At 39.1% G+C, this 21,693-nt stretch overlaps 1 protein-coding gene across 2 annotated transcripts in view; it reads right to left on the bottom strand.

Moving 5' to 3' along the window:
* Nucleotides 1–2,149: 2,149 nt before the first annotated feature.
* The window catches only part of LOC126281211 (uncharacterized), a 127,213-nt gene continuing 107,669 nt past the window's right edge, over nucleotides 2,150–21,693 (bottom strand). The window contains exons 4-5 of one of the 2 annotated variants that reach the window (XR_007551232.1): nucleotides 16,459–16,550; nucleotides 2,150–3,129 (exon numbers count right to left, since the gene is read on the bottom strand). Coding sequence is in view for 1 of the 2 variants with exons in the window: in XM_049979957.1 (XP_049835914.1) it covers nucleotides 3,125–3,129 (5 nt within the window). In the remaining variant the exon portion in view is untranslated. The remainder of the gene's footprint in view (nucleotides 3,130–16,458; nucleotides 16,551–21,693) is intronic. The other variant, XM_049979957.1, reaches the window with a different exon arrangement.

The following is a 21,693-nucleotide window of genomic DNA, read 5'->3' as shown; positions in this document are numbered from 1 at the left end:
AAAAAAATTAACATAATTGGTATGAACTTTCAGCAGTCTTGAAAGCATTTTATATCTTGATACAGTGGACTGCATCATCTGAAGTAACACTCACAAGTGTGGATTTATTCTGATGCACAGCAAGTAACATGGCCTGCACTCACTGTTCTGTTACATGAATCCAATCTACTGTCCTTGTATTTTCATTTGTAATGAGCTGAACACACAAGTGAACAGCTGAAGTGCTTTCATGTGCATTGATACACATAAAGAGATGTAAGTAATGAGAAAATAAACTATTGTTATTGCTCATAAGAAAATTAGTCATGATATATGTAACACATATATGCTTTCACAACAATTTAAAGGCATTCAATGGCGGGGCAAAAGCATGAATCTAACATATTAGCTGTTCTGAGTTTATACAGTAGGAGTCGGCAATATACCAAAGTCATGACTGTGCCACATTTGTTGTGACCTAAGAAAAATCTGCTTCTTTTAAACTTTTGTGATATTGGACCTTACATTTTTTCTTATTCTCTCACAGCAACACGTGAGGCTTTGCCATAACAAAGATTATGAAAAATGAAACTTGCCTGTGCACATAAGACAGAATATCATTTTTGCCTAGTTCTGGTTTTGGCATATGAGGGATAATACACTGAAGGGCCGAAGAAACTGGTACACCTGCATAATATCTTGTATGGCCCCTGTGAGCACATAGAAGTGCTGCAGCACGACGTGGCATGGACTCAACTAATGTCTGAAGTAGTCCTGGAGGGAATTGATACCATGAATCCTGCAGGGCCATCCATAAATTCTGAAGAGTACAAGGGGGTGGAGATTCTTCTGAATAACACGTTGCAAGACATCCCAGATATGCTCAATAATGTTTGTGTCTGGGGAGTTTGTTGGCTAGCAGAAGTGTTTAAACTCACAAGAGTTTCCTAGAGCCATTCTGTAGCAATTCTGGTCGTGTGAGGTGTTGCATTGTCCTTCTGGAATTGCCCAGTCCATCAGAATGCACAATGGACATGAATGGACGCAGGTATCAGATAGGATGCTTATGTACGCTTCACCTACCAGATTAGTATCTAGACGTATCAGGGGTCCCATATCACTCCAATGCACATGCCCCGCACCAGTAAAGAGTCTCCACCACCATCCACGCGATAAAATTTGGAACAAGACTTGTCTGACTAGGCAACATGTTTCCAGTCATCAGCAGCCCAATGTTGGTGTTGATATGCCCAGGCGAGGCATAAAGAATTTTGTCGTGGAGTCATCAAGGGTACACGAGTGGGCCTTCGACTCCAAAAGCCCATATTGATGATGTTTCGTTGAATGGTTCGCACGCTGTCACTTGTTGATGGTGCATGTTGAATGATTCTCTTCGGTCGTCGTTGGTCCTGTTCTTGCAGGATCTCTTTCTGGCCGCAACAATGTCAGTGATTTGATGTTTTACTGGATTCCTGATATTCACAGTACACTCATGAAATGCTTGTATGGAAAATCCCCACTTCATTGCTATCTCTGGGATTCCTATGTCCCATCACTCATGCGCCAACTATAACACCACATTCAAACTCACTTAAATCTTGATAAACTACTACTGTAGCAGCAGTAACTAATATAACAACTGCGCCAGACACTTGTTATATAGGCATTGCCGACCACACTGCCATATTCTACCTGTTTACATATCTCTGTATTTGAATATGCATGACTATGCCAGCTTCTTTCATGCTTCAGGGTATATTATGTGGAATTCGAGCAACATTATTGCAGGATCCTGATGGTAAGTGTTGTTTACATGGGCGGGGGAAGAAATATGTAATAACATTCCCGCACAGTTAGTCTTGTGGTATGCATGTCATGGAATTGGTTCAGAGACAGGCAAAATGTCTTAACTTATGAGGTGGATATTTTGAAAACCAGTACCAATAAGTGATTTGTACCAAAAATGTTTTTATCTGACTGTTTTTGTAAAAGCTAATTACATTTCTCTTTCATTCTCTATGAGCCTTTTACTTCTTGAAGGTGTGTAAAGCTCAAAACTTACAACCCACATTTAATTTTCAGTATTGCTATCAACTAGTGTTTGTTTATTAGGTAAGTAGTCTACTTTCACAGGTTTATATTTCATTTTTATATGATAATAAAGTATAAATCAATCTACATCTCAGTTTATTTATTTCTCCAATTTATACATGCCATAGTTAGCCAATCATTCTACTGCTTTACAATTACCAGTTTTAACACAGTTTGTTGAACAACACTAATTAAAATGTTAGCAAGCACATGAACTATACATTCGCATATAGAGCAGGACTGGCTACTTTTTCTTTGTTGTTTCTGGTGTTATTGAGAAGCAAAAATGTTGAGTACTTATTTCATACTTCATCGATTTTTTTTTTCCTTTTTTTGGTACCATCAACTAAAGTAGCTGCATTGTATAATTATTACATTTTGTCAGCTATGCTTTTTCTGATTGGATACAAAAGCAGCCATATCCCTAACATTTTAACAGTGATATTTTTTTGCAGTGAAAGAAATAATTGTATGATTATGAGATGCAAAAATAAGTAGGAAAAACTTCTCAAAAATATTTTGCAAGTTTACATTTATGTTTTGCTGTGTATGGCATTTAAAAAATACTTCAGTGCCTGTTAAAAGTTATAAAATTTACAATATGTGGGTTATTGAGACAAAAATGCTGAACTTGATGGGGGAAAGAAAGAGGTGTAACATTATATTACATTTCACTCCTCTCTAAATATGTTAAAGGTCAAAACTAATGCACCTTTATTCAATCTGATCATGGTGTAATTCTGTATACCTTGGGCTCATGTTCAAAAAATACTTTATTTGTGAGGAAATTCTTACACGAGTGTATAATGTCAATTCTGTTCGCACTAATATGAAAAGTAAAAAGATTAATTCAATGAGTAAAGTATCAAAATTCCAGTCCAAATTACTACTTCTTCTTTAGGAATGACATAAGCTTTTCTTGTTCAGGAGTGTAACACAGGCCTTGTAAGAACACTACTGACAAGAACATTAATGCAAGAGCTATGAAAGAATGATGCAGAAAATGAAGTGCGTCTATCCCCCGAAGCGTGAAGCAGCTGCCGGGTGTCCCATCTTAAACTGCAATAGAAGAAAACAACTTTAGTAACAAATAGTAGTATAACTGGAAGTTTGAAAGTACTTTTAATTCCTGAATTTTACAGTTCAAAGAACTTTAAATTGCTGTATTACAAACATGTAAAAATATATGTACAATATTACGGCGAGAAGATATCCAACTGGCACAGAGATGGCACTGATATCAATGAAATATTGTTTTAGTTGTCTCAGTACATGTTAGGCAATAAATTAAGTTGGCATTGTGTCACAGGAGAAATTAATGATTTCATTTTATTTTATGAAGAACACAGTCTACATCTTGTTTTTATTTAACAGTTAGCACCTATTTCTGCTGAATCATGTTCTACATCCTTTTTTTTTTTTTTTTATTTAACTGTTATCACCGATTTCTGTCAAATAGTGTTATCTTCAGATCTAAAAAAAGGACAGCTGCTACCACTGGTGTTATCAGGTGGTGTCCTTGTAATCTGTGACCTCTCATCTAGTCTACTCTAGTCTTTGGTCTAGAAATATAGTTAAGTTCCATGCTGGTCACACTGGAAAGTGAGAAGCCAGCTACCTTGAACGCAAAGGGAATCTCCCCCTGGATAACAAGTTCTGGCAAAATAGCAAGTAAGAGAAATGTAGTACTGCATCCTTGGGAAGCAGGGAGGCCAGACATCCTCACGCTCAGGGGCAAGTACTCTGGGAATGCTCGACACAGCAGATTTAACTTATTCTCGCATATATTTGTCACCGTACCTATGTGACAGCTGGGGTAGTTATGGAACCATAGCAGCTCTGGGAACTGTGAGGCTATTTCTCAGACACAGGATGGATGTGTGTCGTCATCTGCTAAGTGTTAGTTTCCTGTTAACAGTGATAGCTGTGGTTCCGGACCACAGTTATACTGGGAAATTCATCTGGGAAGAGCATGCAAAGCAGTGGGATAGGATGGAAGAGTGTAACTATGACAACCAATCAAAAGAGGGAAGAGGATAAAAACATATGTTGTGGTACAAGAGCTGTGAAGGCAATGAGGGAACTTGGTTTTGAGCTGGAGTCACGCAATGCGGATTGTAGCTCGATGAGTTGGAATTAGCCAGAAGGAAACAGGTGACAGTGCTGCTGGAGAGCAGAGAGACCCCAATGCTCACTGTCGAAGGTACAGCATTGAAGGAAACTTTGTATAGTTTATTTAAACATGGAAGCCAGTAACACTATTTGCTAAAAGACTGTTTTACCAGCTGTCTGGAAGGGCTGGAAATGTCTAAGGGTGTTACTGAGGCTAGCTTAGCCCCTACTTGTCCAAGTGTAAACAAGACAGAATATTGTGAGTTTTCATGCTTTCCCAGTGGATCAGTTGCAAATACACTTCTCAGGTTTGCCGCCAAATGTTACTGTGTAAATCACACAATAGTTCATTGATACAACCGCTTGACATCTTCAGGTGGCAGTAGTTGCTGCATCCACTGCTGCAAGGCACCTTGGAGCAATGGCTGCAGCAACTATTACCACCTGAAGATGTCGAGCAGTTGCATTGATGACATGTGTAATTTACACAATACGATCCAGCAGAAAACCTGAGAAGTGTATTTGCAAGATAAAATGTTTATTAACACTTTGGAGACGAGCAATGTACCCCCTCCGTCGCATGAATTTACTCCAAAAGTTGAGCAATACAGGACCTACATCAGCCATTTCTCAGTTTTTTAAATTTATTCCAACATTTGTTTAATGTCTGTTGTCTGTGTAATGGTATTCTACTACATTTACACTACCGTGAGAAAATACCGCACCTGCCCCTCATTTTGGCGAGAAAGGAAAGTTACTTGTTTCGTGGCATGCCGATTCATCTTGTTGCCACACACAGCGATTCAGAAGGTCACAAGCAAGCATAATGCCTCAATTGTTGCCTCTGTTGTCAGCTTCACACTTTGTCTTCAAGGCGGCCGTACATGATGATGGGATAGAGTTTTTGTTGAAAAATAGTGGTTCAGAGCTCGATGAACAAATTTCTGGTTTTGAAGGCAGTAATGGTAAGCTATGTGTTTCACTATATTTTTTTCTGTAACTGTATGTACTGTCAGTTGAACTCAACAAAGCTAATTTTTTATGATTTATATTTTAGAAGAAGAAGGAATTTCTGATGGTGAAGTGTCAGTGAGCCCTCAAGATGAAACTGCTGATTTTTATGCTGTATCAGGGTTCTACAGCTACATTATTTTCATCTTCATGAATACTCTATAAATCACACTTAAGTGCCTGTCAAAAGGTTCGTCAAACCACCTTTACAATAAACCTGAATAGTGCGCAGAAAAATCAAACACCTATACCTTTCCGTAGGTGCTCTGATTTCACTTATTTTATTATGATGATCATTTGTCCCTGTCCCTGTGTAGGTCGGCGTTAACAAAATATTTTTGCATTTGGAGGAGATAGCTGAGGATTGAAATTTCATGAGAAGATTCCACCGCAATGAAAAATGCCTTTGTTCAATGATGTCCACCCCAAATCTTGTATCATGTCAGTGACAGTCTCCCCTACCTTTCTATAATACAAAACATTCTGTTCTTTGAACTTTCTCGATATACTCTATGAATCCTATCTGGTAAGTATCCCACACCGTGCACCAGTACTCCAGAAGAGGACAAACAAGCCTAGTGTAGGCAGTGTCTTTAGCAGACGTGTTGCATCATCTAAGAGTTCTGCCAATAAAACACTGTCTTTGGTTTCACCTTCTCCACAACATTTCCTGTGTGTTTTTTTCCAATTTAAGTTGTTTGCAATTGAAATTCCTAGGTATTTTTGAATTTACGGCCATAGATGTGACTGATTTATCATGTAACCAAAGTTTAATGGATTACCTTTAGCACTCTTGTGGATGACCTCACACTTTTCATTATTTAGGGTCAATTGCCAATTTTTGCACTGTACTGATGTCTTCTCTAAATCATTTTGCAATTTGTATTGACCTTATAATGATTTTAATATATGATAAATGACAGTTCATCTGCAAACCACCTAAGACAGCTGCTCAGATTGTCTTCTATGTTGTTTAAGGTACAGCGGAGGGCCTGTGACATTACGTTGGGGACTTCTGTTTTACTCAATGATTTTTCATCAGTTACCACAAACTGTGACCCCTCTAACAGGAAATCACGAATCCACTCACAAAACTGAAATGATGTTCCATAAACATGCAATTTGACTACTAATCGCTAGGGAGGTGCAGTGTCAAAAGCCATCTGGAAATCTAGAAATATGTAATCAATTTGAAATCCCTTGGCAATAGCACTCAACACTTTGTGTGAGTAAAGAGCTAGTTATGTTTCATAAGAATTATGTTTTCTAGATCCCTCTGTCTCAACCTATCAATCAGCCTCTTTCGACTGGGCAGTGGACAGATGATGACACTATCATTCTGCAGCTTCCAGTTTTTGAAGAACTGCATGCAATTCAAATTCAAATTGGCAAAAACTTGTCTTTGTTTAATATTTTCGCCTACTTCTTTGATGAAGAACTGTTGGAGATGATAAAAGAGAGACGAACCACTATTGACAAGCTAACTGCAACAGGGAACCTGATGCCATACTCAATTTGGCATTAGTGGAGTACTGTGAAACTTAGTCAACTGTATAAGTTTTTTGGTGCGATTTTACATACACCACATGATCAAAAGTATCTGGACATCCCCAAAAACTTACATTTTTCATATTAGGTGCATCGTGCTGCTACCTACTGCCAGGTACACCATATCAGCAACCTCAGTAGTCATTAGACATTGTGAGAGAGCAGAATGGGGTGCTGACAGAGCAGAATGGGACGCTCCACAGAACTCACAGACTTCGAACGTGGTCAGGTGATTGGGTGTCACTTGTGTCATAAGTCTGTACGTGAGATTTGCACACTCCTAAACATCCCTAGGTCCACTGTTTCTGATGTGTCAGTGAAGTGGAAATGTGAAGGGACACATACAGCACAAAAGCCGTACAGGTGTTGACTGACAGAGACCGCCAACAGTTGAAGATGGTTATATAATGTGTAATAGGCAGACATCTATGCAGACCATCACACAGGAAATCCAAACTGCATCAGGATCCACTGCAAGTACTATGACAGTTAGGCGGGAGGTGAGAAAACTTGGATTTCACTATCGAGCGGCTGCTCATAAGCCACACATCACGCCGGTAAATGCCAAATGACACCTCGCTTGGTGTAAGGAGCATAAATGTTGAATGATTGAACAGTGGAAAAATGTTATGTGGAGTGACGAATCACGGTACACAATGTGGTGATCCGATGGCAGGGTGGGTATGGCAAATGCCCAGTGAATGTCATCTGCCAGCATGTGTAGTGCCAATAGTAAAATTCGGAGGTGGTGGTGTTATCGTTTGGTCGTGTTTTTCAATGGAGGGGGCTTGCACCCCTTGTTGCTTTGCGTGGCACTATCACAGCACAGGCCTTCATTGATGTTTTAAGCACCTTCTTGCTTCCCTTGTTGAAGAGCAATTCGGAGATGGCAATTGCATCCTTCAACACAATCAAGCACCTGTTCATAAAGCACTGCCTGTGGCAGAGTAGTTACACGATGACAACATCCGTGTAATGGACTGGCCTGCACAGAGTCCTGACATGAATCCTATAGAATACCTTTGAGATGTTCTGAAATGCCGACTTCGTGCCAGGCCTCACTGACCGACATCGATACCTCTCCTCAGTGCAGCACTCCATGAAGAATGAGCTGCCATTCCACAAGAAACCTTCCAGGACCTGACTGAATGCAGGCCTGTGAGAGTGGAAGCTGTCATCAAGGCTAAGGGTGGGCCAACACCATATTGAATTCCAGTATTACCGATGGAGGGCACCACAAACTTGTAAGCCGTTTTCATCCTGATGTCGAGATACTTGTGATCACATAGTGTATGTGCCCTGCTACAAAACCGAAGTTAACAAACTATAGGTCTACGAATCCCATATTACAGACCTACTTTGCAGGAAGGAGTTTATCAAGAGATTATTTTCTATAAGTTCTGCAAATGCTACATCACGTAGATAATTGAATGTTTATTTCAAAGATTCCAAGACTTACCAAGCAGGAGCCGGCAGACAGGCACATGAACAAAACACACAAACACACACACAGAATTACTAGCTTTCGCAACCGATGGTTGCTTCTTCAGGAAGGAGAGGGAAAGACGAAAGGATGTGGGTTTTAAGGGAGAGGGTAAGGAGTCATTCCAATCCCGGGAGCGGAAAGACTTCCCTTAGGGGAAAAAAAGGACAGGTGTACACTCGCACACACACACACACACACACACACACACACACACACACACACACACACACATATCCATCCGCACGTACACAGACACAAGCAGACATATTTAAAGGCAGACATATTGGCCTTCTGGAGACAACATAACTACCCAACCTTTGCACCCATTGTTGTTCACCAACCTAAGTTCTGCACATGATCAACATAGCTCATCTCAAACCAACACTTTTTCGACTTTTTTCACACCTTTATCTCTCCCTATATAAATCTCTATTTACTTTCACTTTAACCTATTACCCTTTCCACCTACTAATACCATGTCAACCTCACAACATCCCTACAACGACCCCATTAAATTTTATTTACATTCCCTCCGCAAACATGCCTTCACCCTAGCCAGATTACGCTCCCATATTTTATTTACTCAGGCTTGTCTGACATTTGGCATTACTCCCAAAGGCCTCACACTTAAAGTTCCCATCTCTGGCTGCAATCCTTCTTTCCATCAGTCCTTATACCAGTTTCAAACAGCACAATCCATAGCCCTCACCCACCTAATCCTTCACCTATACATCGACTCGGCCAATGAACACACCCGTCAACTCCTATCCCAAATCAAAGTCCTCAATCTTTCCTCTCCCACATCCACACCGGCTGTACATAGCATCCTCCTACAGGTGGCCTTTAAATATGTCTGCTTGTGTCTGTGTATGTGCGGATGGATATGTGTGTGTGTGTGTGTGTGTGTGTGTGTGTGTGTGTGTGTGTGTGTGTGTGTGTTCGCGAGTGTACACCTGTCCTTTTTTTCCCCTAAGGGAAGTCTTTCCGCTCCCGGGATTGGAATGACTCCTTACCCTCTCCCTTAAAACCCACATCCTTTCGCTTTCCCTCTCCTTCCTGAAGAAGCAACCATCGGTTGCGAAAGCTAGTAATTCTGTGTGTGTGTTTGTGTGTTTTGTTCATGTGCCTGTCTGCCGGCGCTTTCCCGCTTGGTAAGTCTTGGAATCTTTGTTTTTAATATATTTTTCCCATGTGGAAGTCTCTTTCTATGAATAAAGGAATTTGCCCTTTTTGCAGAGATTTAGTTTCAGGGTCTACTTGAAAAATAAGCCTAACATGTATGGCATAATTTTGTATGTTAAGTGAAAGTTGATTCATTTTGAATTGTGAAATATGTCATGGTAGTCAGGTAAATGCTAATGATGACATTTTGCATGTAGTAAACAGACTGTATGAAAGTTACTATAGTAAAGGCCATGAATTGATTTTACACTAGCCCTGATCTACTCGATCATTTGTGGAAAAACAAAACTAAGGCAGTGGGTACAACAGTGAAAAAGGACTAGCTAAAGATCTAATAGCCCAGAGACAGGGGGAAGAGGGGGGTGGGACTTCCATTTTGTAGACAAGACCATATGCTGTTTGGAAGATGGAAAGACAGTAGGTATGTATGGAAAGACAGTAGGTATGTATTTATTTTGACAACAAAACACAAAATGACAGCATCTAATGTCAGTGTTAGAACGAATTTAGGAATTACCGAGAAAATGAAACCTGGTTGTATTTTGGAGTACAATAAAAACACTGTTGGTGTAGACCACAGTGACCAGCTAATGGCTATACCCTTTTGAGAGGATGCAAATAAAGTGGTGGTCAGAAATTCGTATGTATTATACAAAAAGATGAAGCCTACTAACAAATATCTAGTTGAATTCATTATGAATTGGCAGAGGCTTTCAAAACAAAGGTGGTAAATACACCCAGTGGAAGACTTTTCCCTAAATTGAATCCAGCTTCAGTAAAGTCCAAATGGCCTCAGAGGAGGTGCAAAGTTTGTGCTGAAAGAACCAAGGCAAGAATTGGCAAAATGGCAAGGAGAGGTACCAGTTACTATTGCGGAGAGTGTGATGTAAGACTTTTGTTTTCCAGAGTGCTTCAATATTTTTCATACAAAAGCAAATGTAATCAAGTAAAGGAAGCCATACTTTCAAACAGTTTTGTTTTTAGTACCAACAGATTCTAATCTTATTTCTATTTAGTGAAGTAAAGACGAAAAACATTATGTTGTTGTGAAAACAACACATTTTCATTTCAGCATAAAAAAGTTTTCACTAATGGGCGTCTATGTTCCTTGGCAGCTTTGTATAGATGAAGGACCCATCTTTGAAATGCAGTAAATTGATCTAAGTTACACACAGTAGCACCACATAAATAAAATTCAGAATAACTGCAAAAATGTGCAGTATAAACCAGTTGAGCCACACCGTAGCTGCCCAGTCCTCAGAGTGTTAAGGAAGATTCATAAAACCCTGTTGCTTTCAATTTATATCACAAAGCCCTTTTAACAGTTAGTCTGCCATAATTTTCTAAGTTTAGATAAAGTTGCCTATCTTCTGTTATTGATTTCTGCACAGTTCAACAACCTTGTGAATGAATGCTGGGTCTTTACAGTTGTTAGAAGGACCTGTGATTTCTATTTACAATAATTATTCTTGTCTCGAGAATGGTATGACGCAATTGTTTTAAATTAGAGGACTTGATGGAGGGCTGAAACAAGCAGTTAAGATTGGTTATCTTTATTTAGGTAGATAAGCAAACGGGTGGTAACTTTCAAACCATTCAAGTTTATTGTTGCTTTCCATTTGAAGGTGGCCTTATTTGGCCAGAAACAGTTTAATAACAATGTGATCTAAACTGTTTTATTCATAAAAGAAAATACTGAAGTAAGTCTAATGTCATCTGTGTCGACAAAATTGTGTTTGTTGTGTCTTCAGTACACCTACATTTCTTACACTGAACATTTTTTCCAACAAGAAACAATGTTAAATAGGTCTGTACTGTTGAGAACCATTTACAGACATACCATCAAATGCATATAACATCAAATAGTGGTACAGTTTCGCTACTGGAAATACCCAAATGCAGCATGGAAACATATCTCAACCAAGTAATCTTATACAGATTACTTGAATTTGTCCATTATTATCTGTGTGTATCTCAGTAGTGCATTATACAGTTTAATGCTAGGCTCAAGTATGCCTTTTCGAAATAGTGCTGTGTGTGTCTGCTGCATATTCACGTTATGTGTGTGCCTTGAATAGTAGTTGTGCATAGATTCACAACCAGAAGTACAAGGATCACAACTTTTCAGTTTTTCTTGTATAATAATTACATTTTCTAATATGCTGTAGAATTTTCATTTCTTGTAACAGCAGCCTCTACGATTTTCTTTGATTTTCTCTGGTCTACCTCAAAATTAATTTAAAGATATTTTCCTGTAGTCTGAAGGATATCTTCATAGTTTCCATGAAATACTATATCATATTTTGATACTGACAGAGCAGTTCAAAATCACACAGTTCTATGATTATTATATGAGATACGGTTACTTTGTATTATGATGAGACTTGTCTTGTTCAGTTTATTGTTTATATAATGTCTATCTTTTTCCTGGCCTTTATCCCATATCTTCATGAGGTCAGCATGTTTATTATTGGATTTGCCAATGTTTGACACTCCTTTTTCTCTCAGGACAGAATTCGTATACCTGTGACTGTCTGCATCTAGCACTATCTCCTGTGAAAGCATGTGAATGTTTTCTAAATGCTGGAATTATGAAACTGAGGTGGGACACGTAGTCAGATGTGGGAAGCCACCTAAAGTCCAAATCCAGACCTGCCAGCAAACCTACCATTGCTGTTAATCTGCCAGATGGATTTGATCCAAGGTTGTCGCACCACCCCAAATCCCAGAAATGGCACACAAACACCAGGGCTATCCGAGCTGGTCTGTTTATATAATTTTTCTGTGTATAACATTTCAGCTTATGTTATCGCCAAATGCCTGGGAAACCTGCACTCTCTGCTTTGGCTCTTGTTCATTTAGACCAATCTGTAGATTGGTTGGTAACACACTCTGTCTAGTAATTGCGTCCAATGCGACTGTTTTTTCTAGGTTTTTAAGTAAAGTTGTTGTCATGTTATCTACTCTAGTCTTTGTGAAAGCTTCAAAATTTTCTGTAAATATTTATTTTTATTTTCCGTAATTAAGATGTTTGCTTCATTTGCTAATTTGTATATTTCACTGTTGTTTAAGTTTATAAATCATTTACAAACAGCAAAAACAGGAATTGTCACAATGCAGATCCTTGGGAGACAACATGTTTAATTAGTTTGTGAAAATTTCTTTGAGATGGATAAACTGGAATATCATGTCATCATAAAAGTTAGGTTTGTTGCCAGTGTAAACTCATAGAAAGCTATTGCAAGCTATTGAAGTTTTATTAAAAATCTGTTTGAGACACAGAAAGAACATCACAAAAATGCAACCACAGATGAAGTTACTGAGAGAGTGCACAATATGATGTTAGAGAATCAGTAATTAAATGTGTACGAAATAGCTGATACATACATGTGTCATATGAAAAAATATAGAACGTTTTAAAGAAGTCAAATTAACTTTGTGAACCAGTTTGCTACTGTGGGTGAGATGTGGTGATCTACTCCTCCTCTCTGCAAAAACAGTATGAAATCAGTGTCAGGGTAATTCACACAGAACCACATAGTAAAGAGTTTCTTTCTGTGCCATTTGGGTATGAAGTGTAGGAAAAATGATAATGTAAATGCCTTTGCATGCACTGTAATTAGTCCAATCCTGTCTCCACAGTTCCTTTGGCCTGATGTATGTTTGTAGATTCATTACTTAATACTGTTTCTTGAAACTTTGGAACTAGGCTTTTGTATGCTACTCGTAGTTAACATCTTATCTTCAGGCACCTCCCAGTTCAGGTTTTTCAGCATTTCTGTGAAACTCTCCCATGGGTCAAACAAATCTAAGACTTCTGTAGCTGATGGATATATGGCACATGGAAATGTGTGACACCACAGAGACATAACTGGGCTTTGATTCACTGCTTTTTTTCTAGTGTAAGTGCATACACTGCTACACATACACCCAAACACATCCAACCAAAGCTCTGGCGTCCAATATTGTATAGTAAAATTCTTAAGTTTGTATTTGTACAAATTTAAAGAAAATACCAAAGGGAAGAACAATCTGCTAGGGAGCATGCTTATACTTGCACACACATATTAAAATTACAAATGTAATTCTTAATTGTACATGCTGAAGAAATCTTACAACACATTTAGTCACACAATGAATAAATTATACGAAACAACCATTTGTTAACCAAAATAGCACTAGTATACATTGTTAGTATACTTCAGAGAAGTTGCCTGCAGAGGCTACTTCTGTCTCTTAACGTATAAGCTGATTCACTACATGTCCCCAAGGCTCTCCTTCGTATGGGATTTACAAAACACAGTATGTAAGTGAATGAATGAACACAAAAGTGGAAAATCTGGTATGAAATAACTGAATAGGAGGCACTGAACAGTAAACACATGTGTGCACGCGCGCTCGCACACACACACTCACACTCACGGGGGAGGGGGAGCGAGAGAGAGAGAGAGAGAGAGAGAGAGAGAGAGAGAGAGAGAGCCCTCTCACACACAAAGATAAGTTAATGTAAATGAATACAGAATGTGTAACAATGACAGTGACTACCTGGCAGAAGGCCTCCGCCAATTATCTGACTCCTCCACCTATAAACCTGCAAATCCAACACAAACTCCAAAACTCCAACCCCCGCTTAAAACCTTATGCCCTTCCCAGAAGCTCTCCCCTGAATCCATTTCCTTGCTCACTCCTATGACACCATGCACACCCATCTTCTACATGCTCCCCAAAATATACAAGCCCAACAATCCTGGACGCCCCATTGTGGCTGGTTATTGTGCCCCCAATGAAAGAATTCTGGCCCTAATTGACCAACACCTCCAATCAATTGCCCGTAATCCAGCCTTCCACGTCAAAGACACTAACCACTCCCTTCACTGACTCTCCGCCATCCTCACCCCTTTCCCTCCTGGATCCCTACTCATCACTGTTGAAACCACCTCCCTATACACCAACATCCCTCATGCCCATTGTCTTACCGCTATTGAACAATACCTTTCTCAATGTCCTTTTAACTTCATCCTAACCCACCATCACTTCTCATTTGAAGGGAATGTATATAAATAAATCTACAGCACAGCCATAGGGACTCGCATGCCACCCTCACTTGACAACCTTTTTATGGGCCATATAGAAGAGACCTTCCTAACCTCCCAAAACATCAAACCCCCAGTGTAGTTCAGGTTCAGTGATGATATCTTCATGATCTGGACTCAGGACCAAGACACACTATCTTTGTTCCTTCATAACCTCATCATCTCCTCTCCCATCCACACCTCTGATCACATTAAACCTACCAATCACTAACTGTACTTGCATTTCGACATCTGTCATCCCTTTCACACCAAAAAATCCCTCCCATATAGCCTGGCTACCAGGGGATGGTATATGCAGTGACAAAAAACTCCCTAGCTCAGTATGCTGAGGGTCTCACCATGGCCTTCAGAGACAGACTTTATCCCCCAGTCTTCAAACAGATCTCCTGTGCCATTTACCCTCACATCCCCAATCCTTCCACCATCCCCAAGAACCATCCCCAAAAAGTGTCTCCTTTATCACCCAGTGCCACCCCAGACAGGAACGACTGAATCATGTCCTTTGCCAGGGCTTTGATTACCTATCATCGTGCCCTAATATGAGGAACATGTTACTCAAGATACAGCCCACCCTTTCTAAAGTGGTGTTCCGTTTCCCAGCCAAGTGCCACAACATCCTAGCCAATCCTTATGCCACACCCAATCCCAACCCCTTGCCACACGGATGACAACCCTGTGGAAGAACCAGGTGCAAATCCTGCCCCATCCACCCACCCAGCACTCCCTATTCCAGTCCTGTCACAGGTTTATCCTAACCCATCAGGGGCCAGGCCACCTGTGAAAGCAGCCATGTCATTTAGCAGCTCTGCTGAAATCATTTACAGTTTTTTCTATTCGTAGACTACCAACCAGCTGTCCACCAGGATGAATGGCCACTGCCAAACTGTGGCCAAGAGCAAAGTAAACCACCATGTGGCACTGCATGCAGCTGAACATAACACACTTGATGTCAATGGCGACTTCACTACCCGAGCCATCTGGATCCTTCTGTCAACCACCAGCTTTTCTCAACTGCACAGATGAGAGTTATCCTTACAACAAACATTCTCCACTCCCGTAATAATCCTGGCCCCAACCTATCGTAACATACTGTCCCCACACTGTCCACAATTTCCATTCCATCTGTCCTATCATCTACTCTCCATTCTCACCTCCCATCCTGTTTATCCACAGCCCTCTGCAATGCATCCACTCATCTTACCCAGCTCCTCTTCTTTTTCCCCCCACTGTCCTGCTCCGCAATCTCCTAATGCCACACCTGTTGGCAGTGTAGTCCCAGCACTCTCCACCATACAGTGTACGTCTCTCTCTCTCTCTCTCTCTCTCTCTCTCTCTCTCTCTCTCTCTCCCCACCCATACACTCCTATCCCTTCCCCTTCACCCTCCTCATCCTCTCCAGGTTACTGCTAGCATCCCACGTGATGTTGCATTCCGGCCTGAGATGCTGGAGTTGGTGGTTGCGCGTGTATATGTGAGGTGTGCTTGCTTTCGTGTATGTGTGTGAAGGCTGTGGCCAAAAGCTATAAGTGAGTGACTTAACTGTGTCTGCCTGCAACTTAACATGTCTTCTTTATGGTAAGTAGCAATCTGTCTTTCCCTACAGTGTTGATAGTCCAACCTGGAGTTTCCATTGTTTGAATGTTTATCATCATTTTGATGGGTTGAGTTAGACATTTTGCATGGTGAAGACATTCTTAATTTCTTGTTATTCTTTTTTCTTCCTATCTTTATTTTTGTCAGAACAAACACACACTACACAAACTTAACAACAACATAAAAGGCATCTTGATGTACAAGATATGAGTACTATGTAATACTTGTTAGTTCCTCAGTAACAGCAAAGTGACACTGTGACAAGGGACTGTGTTAAGGCAGTTGTAAATTAGTTTATATTTTGAACTTGTAAAACACTAGGAACTGCATTCTCATTAACTGTAACACAGCAAAGTAACTCACTGATAAGAGTTCTGCGATAACCTGTGCAATCTTCTCCTCCATTTACTTAATTATTCAATTCTGCACTATTTATGAGACAGTGCATGAGGCACCTACAGAAAAATCATTTATTTCACATAATATGCAAAGTGTTTGCAGCTCACACTTGTAAGAAGTGCTGACAAGAAATCATTAGTAACAGACAAGCACTCTCTTTGTGCATTATTAACAGTGGAGATATTCGTAGTTGAAGACAGAGTATATATGAAAAAATAAGAAAACACTATTTAGTGCTTTGTTAAAAAGCATAAAATTTAGTTTATGACTGTGTGATGTGAAATATTGCTACAAAGTATGCCATAGTGAATCTTGTTCAATTAAGCTATCATTTAGGAAAGTTATTGATAAACAAAAAAGGAATTGCTAACAGAGTTATAATATTTCTCAAGTTATGTATAAGCATTTGCAAAGTTTATTAGACATGTACAGGAAGAAGTGAAAATATCAGAAATAATATTTTTACTTAGTTTAAGAAATACTGCTTTCCACTGATGACACCCAAAACCTGACCCTTTCGTTTCCCTGTAGCTAGTAGTCTTAAGTGCTTCCAATTTCATTCACTATGAAATTGAATGGCATAATGTTACTTTGACTGTTCTTTCTAATTTAGTTTGATATGGAAATGTAACCAGTATTGACTCAAGCAGTATGAAATTATGCTAATAAATTTTAAAAAGTCCTGCAAATCCATAGCAATGTGGCTGTAAATGAGAATGGTATAAATAACATACAAACATGTATATTTGTGACAGAAGAGGAGCATCTGCTTATCAGCCATGAAAGCAATAACAGAGCTGAATCATACAGTTTTACTAAGACTGTTGAACCTCAGGTTTCAGAAAGCTTTAACACCCATCCTACAATTACAAGTCTTGTATTTTAGCTCTCTCAGCATGTGTTCTTTTAAAGGTAAATTGTTTCAGAACCTCAGACACCCAGTCAGTTCCATTTTTTTGGGAGGGGGGGGGGGGGGGGAGGGGAGATTAAAAAAAGACGCCAACCACGCTGCAGACAATTCTAATAAAGGTACCACTCATTTCCAACAGTGTCATAACTCATAATTTGTCATACTTGAGTTGCTGACATGAAAAAAACCACTTTGGGGAGTTCCTCTGAATGCTACATCATCGTAGCTAATTGCAAAATTCGCTGATAGAGGGTGTTTGTGGTGCTGTCACATACTTGAAATCCAGCACTTCAGTTACTGGCAACACTTGCACATTTCAGTTGTGCTCTGGCAGTTCTCCTGGTGTTGCCACATAATTTGTGCGAAGAGTGTCGTAGTCTGTATTAAAACGTTACTGCTTCAGGACTGTGACAGGTAAGGTCACTGATGTTTGTATCAATAATGTATTATTTTAACATATGACTGATGTTCATTGTTGTATTTGGAATACATGATAGTCACATTTCAAAATATGATGTTCTTGCAGCAATGTTGTTTTCAACTCCTCCTGTGCTACCTTTACTTATGGCATTACTCCAACAAATCTGGCAGTAAAGCTGATAACTGAACTTTGAACAAAACACAAATGTGACACTTTTGCTGAAAACAAGTGACAGACCTTCAAATGTAGTTTGTAATATTTTGTTGTATGGTACTATTATTCATGTCTTAGTTAATATTATTTCCACATAAGATGTGGAGTTTAAACTTATCAGTTTTCATAATTTCAGGATTCATGTATAATCATGATAGGTCAAGGGCATCCTTGGAGTCTATTTTGAATGAAACTCCTTTGCAAGATGTTGGTATGTACAGTTCATTAATATGAGACAATGGTATTTGACCAAATAATACTACAGTTAAACTCCTTTTTAGGAAATGCTTCGAGTTTAGCGCAATTCATGATGGAGACAAAGAAAGTTTATTTTCTGGGAGTAGTAACTTGTTGTTGGCATTCACTAATGCCATTACCACATTAGTGTCGGTTATCATCCAGTTCTTCATCCTCATGCAGTAGTTGCTGTAGCTTTGAGTCATCACCTGAAGACTGTGATTGTATAGTTGGTGATAACCACCTACATACCATAGGAGGATAGTGTGTTGGACAGTGATGGTGAGATAAACATCTTTGTGTTAATCCATTGATGCTAGAGTAGTTTTGGCGAGTGGAGCTAATTCTACATATCGCACAATATTTTTCAATAAAAATGCTTCCACTTTGATAGGAATGGAAATGATATTAACGAGCCCACTAGAGCAAGGTGTGAAACACAAATGTGATGTAGAAAAATGGTGCAGGAATATTCTTAAAGATGCTAGAAATTCTGGAATGGAATACAAAATGTGAATAAAGGATAAGTGAATAAAGGAGAAAGAAAAATTACACCAGCATCTTCAGATAAATGTGAACATTCAGTGAAGAAGAAAGATTGAAATTGTTTTTGGGATATTGGCATTGGGCAACTTTGAAAAGCAGAGACATTTCATAAAAAACAGTATGAATGAAATCCAAGCCCCATATCACTACGAGTGAGATGGTAGCAAGACACGTCAGCAAAGAAATATGGCATTTTATTGTTGTGTAGGACAAACTTCTCCATGTTTGTAATCTGTTCTTCATGAGTACATTAAACATAAATAGTTTCCCTATATGTACAGTGGTGGAGAAACAAAACAAGGTTGCCAATGTCTTTATGGAAGAAGATAAATGAGGGAAGCATGGAGAACAACCAAAGATCAATGAAAGTGTAAAAGAAGGAATCAGAAAATTTACTGGTTCTGAAAGCCACTGCACTAGAGCAAATACATCCAAATATTTTATCAAAGAGGGTAAGACCATTTCAGGAATTCATAAAGATTACCGTGTCACATTGCCAAGTTAATAATGTTGAACATGGGAATTATACATTGTTCGACTGTTTATTTACTACTGAATTCAACATTTCATTTTTCATACCGAAAGAAGATCAATGGGGTCTCTGCACTGCTTATAACAATGCCAAGGATGAAAGAAAGAAACACTGGAAGAAAATTACATTGAACACTTGGCTGAAAAAGAATTATGTCGAATTGAAAAGACAGGTGATAAAGAAACAGCATCATAAGGAACAGTTGTTGCAATCTATGATTTGCCAGCAGTGATGCAACTACTGAAGGGGGACATATCACTATTCTACCGTAAATCAGAATTAAATATACTAAATTTTACAGTCTACAACTTGAAATATAATTCCTGTAAGTGTTATGTTGGGTTGAAAGCCACAAACACAGAGATGTGAATGAACTGGCAACCTGTATATTGCAGTACTTGACAGAGAAAGCTGACAAAGACAAAAGTCCTTTATATTTTAGGCAACAAAAGAATTAATTTACTTGCAGTGTACCTCTATGCAATCCAGTTCCTGAATGTAAGTAGTATAATACACAAATACCTCATCTCACACAAAATGAGGGTGATTCTGCCCATCTCTTGATAGAGAGGAATGGAAAACATTTGCTGAAGAGCAGCCTTATCTACACACCTGAAATGTACACCTCTGGTGTTAGAACTGCAAGAAAGACTTGAGAACCATTCATTCTATGATATGAAGCATGTGCAGATGGACATAGCATCTGTTAACATGGGAGCCATAACAGTTTTTTAAGTAAGAGTCTTTCAAAGTTGTGAAGCAACCAACCTATTTAATTTTCCACAAGCTGTCTTATTCAGATGCAAATTTTCAGGAAGCTACTGACATCAAAAGGAAGATGAGATCATCTAATGATCATGTAATGCTGACCCCTGCATTCACTGCATAGCCAGGAATCTCCGAGAGAAAGAAAGCTGATTTGGTAGAATTGGTAAAGGAAGGAAGAATGACTAGGTTTAGCGTCCCATTGACATAGAGGTCATTAGAGATGAAGCTTCAGCTCGGATTTGTGTCAAGGACAGGGAAGGGAGTCGACCATGCTCTTTCAAAGGAACCATCCTGGCATTTGCTTAGAGCGATTTATGGAAATTGCAGAAAACGTAAATTTGGATAGCTGAACGCAAGTTTGAAACATCATCCTCTCGAATGTGAGTCCAGTGCTAAACCCTGCACCACCTCACTCAGCAATTGATTTGGTATGCAAGAATTTGATCCCGAAGTTCTATGAAGATTATATGTTAGTAAAGAGACACAAGACTAAAGGAATGTTTTGTGTGGGGAAGTACAATCAACATTTTGTTGATAAGTTTGTTAATTGCTTGTTTGGAGAGATGAATCGAAAACCATTTTGTATAATTTAACTTTTCAAAGAATTGAAAGAATTTCATAAAGATAATTATTATATTTCTATTTCAATATATTCACAACTTGAAGTAAACCAAATATGTGTGGCAACAAAGATGTCCTATTTCAAAATAAAACATAACTTTTGTTCAGAATTTGTAGTATGAGTGTCGTAAAGCACACAAAGGGCAATAGAACAAACTCATAGGTAAGACAGGCTATTTATTGAGTGATTATTGTAAACAATTATATTTTGGAAACTTCCTTCTATCAAATTATACTATGAAAGTATTTCAGAATGTCTATCTACTAAAACTATAAGACTTCAAAACCTTTCAAAGGCTTTCCTGAAAAATTACAGATTTTGAGTTATGACACTGTTTTCACAAATGAGTAGTATGTGGTACACCATTATGACATACATGCAAGGTCATAACAAATTTTGTCAATGCAGACATGGACATGTACACTATAACAGTCTACCTATGAAGTTGTTTGTGGAATGAAGTTTGTTACTTTATTTATGGAATCGTTCATCAATTATGTGTTACACTCTGGCCTTTCTCCTCTCTATAACTTGGAATTTTTTATTTACTCTGTCTGTTCCCCTCCTCCCTTCCTCTTTTCTGTGTACTCCTCCTCCATTTATTCTCCTTTTCCAGTCATACTCTGTTACCTCTTGGGTAAACTACTACACATGTGGTGACATAGTTGCACATGTCCCTAATCCTAGAACCACCCTGATGAATCCACAGCAAAAGCACCGCTCTCCCCTCCCCCTCCCTCATTATGCAGTATCGCCCTGGACTGGAACAACTTAATCACCTCTTCTGCCCAGGCTTCAACTACTCATCATTGTACTCTGAAAGAAGGTGCATCCTTGTGACAATGCTTCTCACTTTTCCCAATTTATGACATATCCTAGCAGATCCTTAGGCCAACCTGTAGCCAAAAGACCCCAAGACCCTGGTGCAAGATCTGTTCTAAGCACCAACT

This window comes from Schistocerca gregaria, chromosome 1, assembly GCF_023897955.1.
Source record: "Schistocerca gregaria isolate iqSchGreg1 chromosome 1, iqSchGreg1.2, whole genome shotgun sequence".
Classification (NCBI taxonomy): domain Eukaryota; kingdom Metazoa; phylum Arthropoda; class Insecta; order Orthoptera; family Acrididae; genus Schistocerca; species Schistocerca gregaria.
Note: the sequence above shows the minus strand (reverse complement) of the source record. Positions and strands in the feature narration are given on the sequence as shown.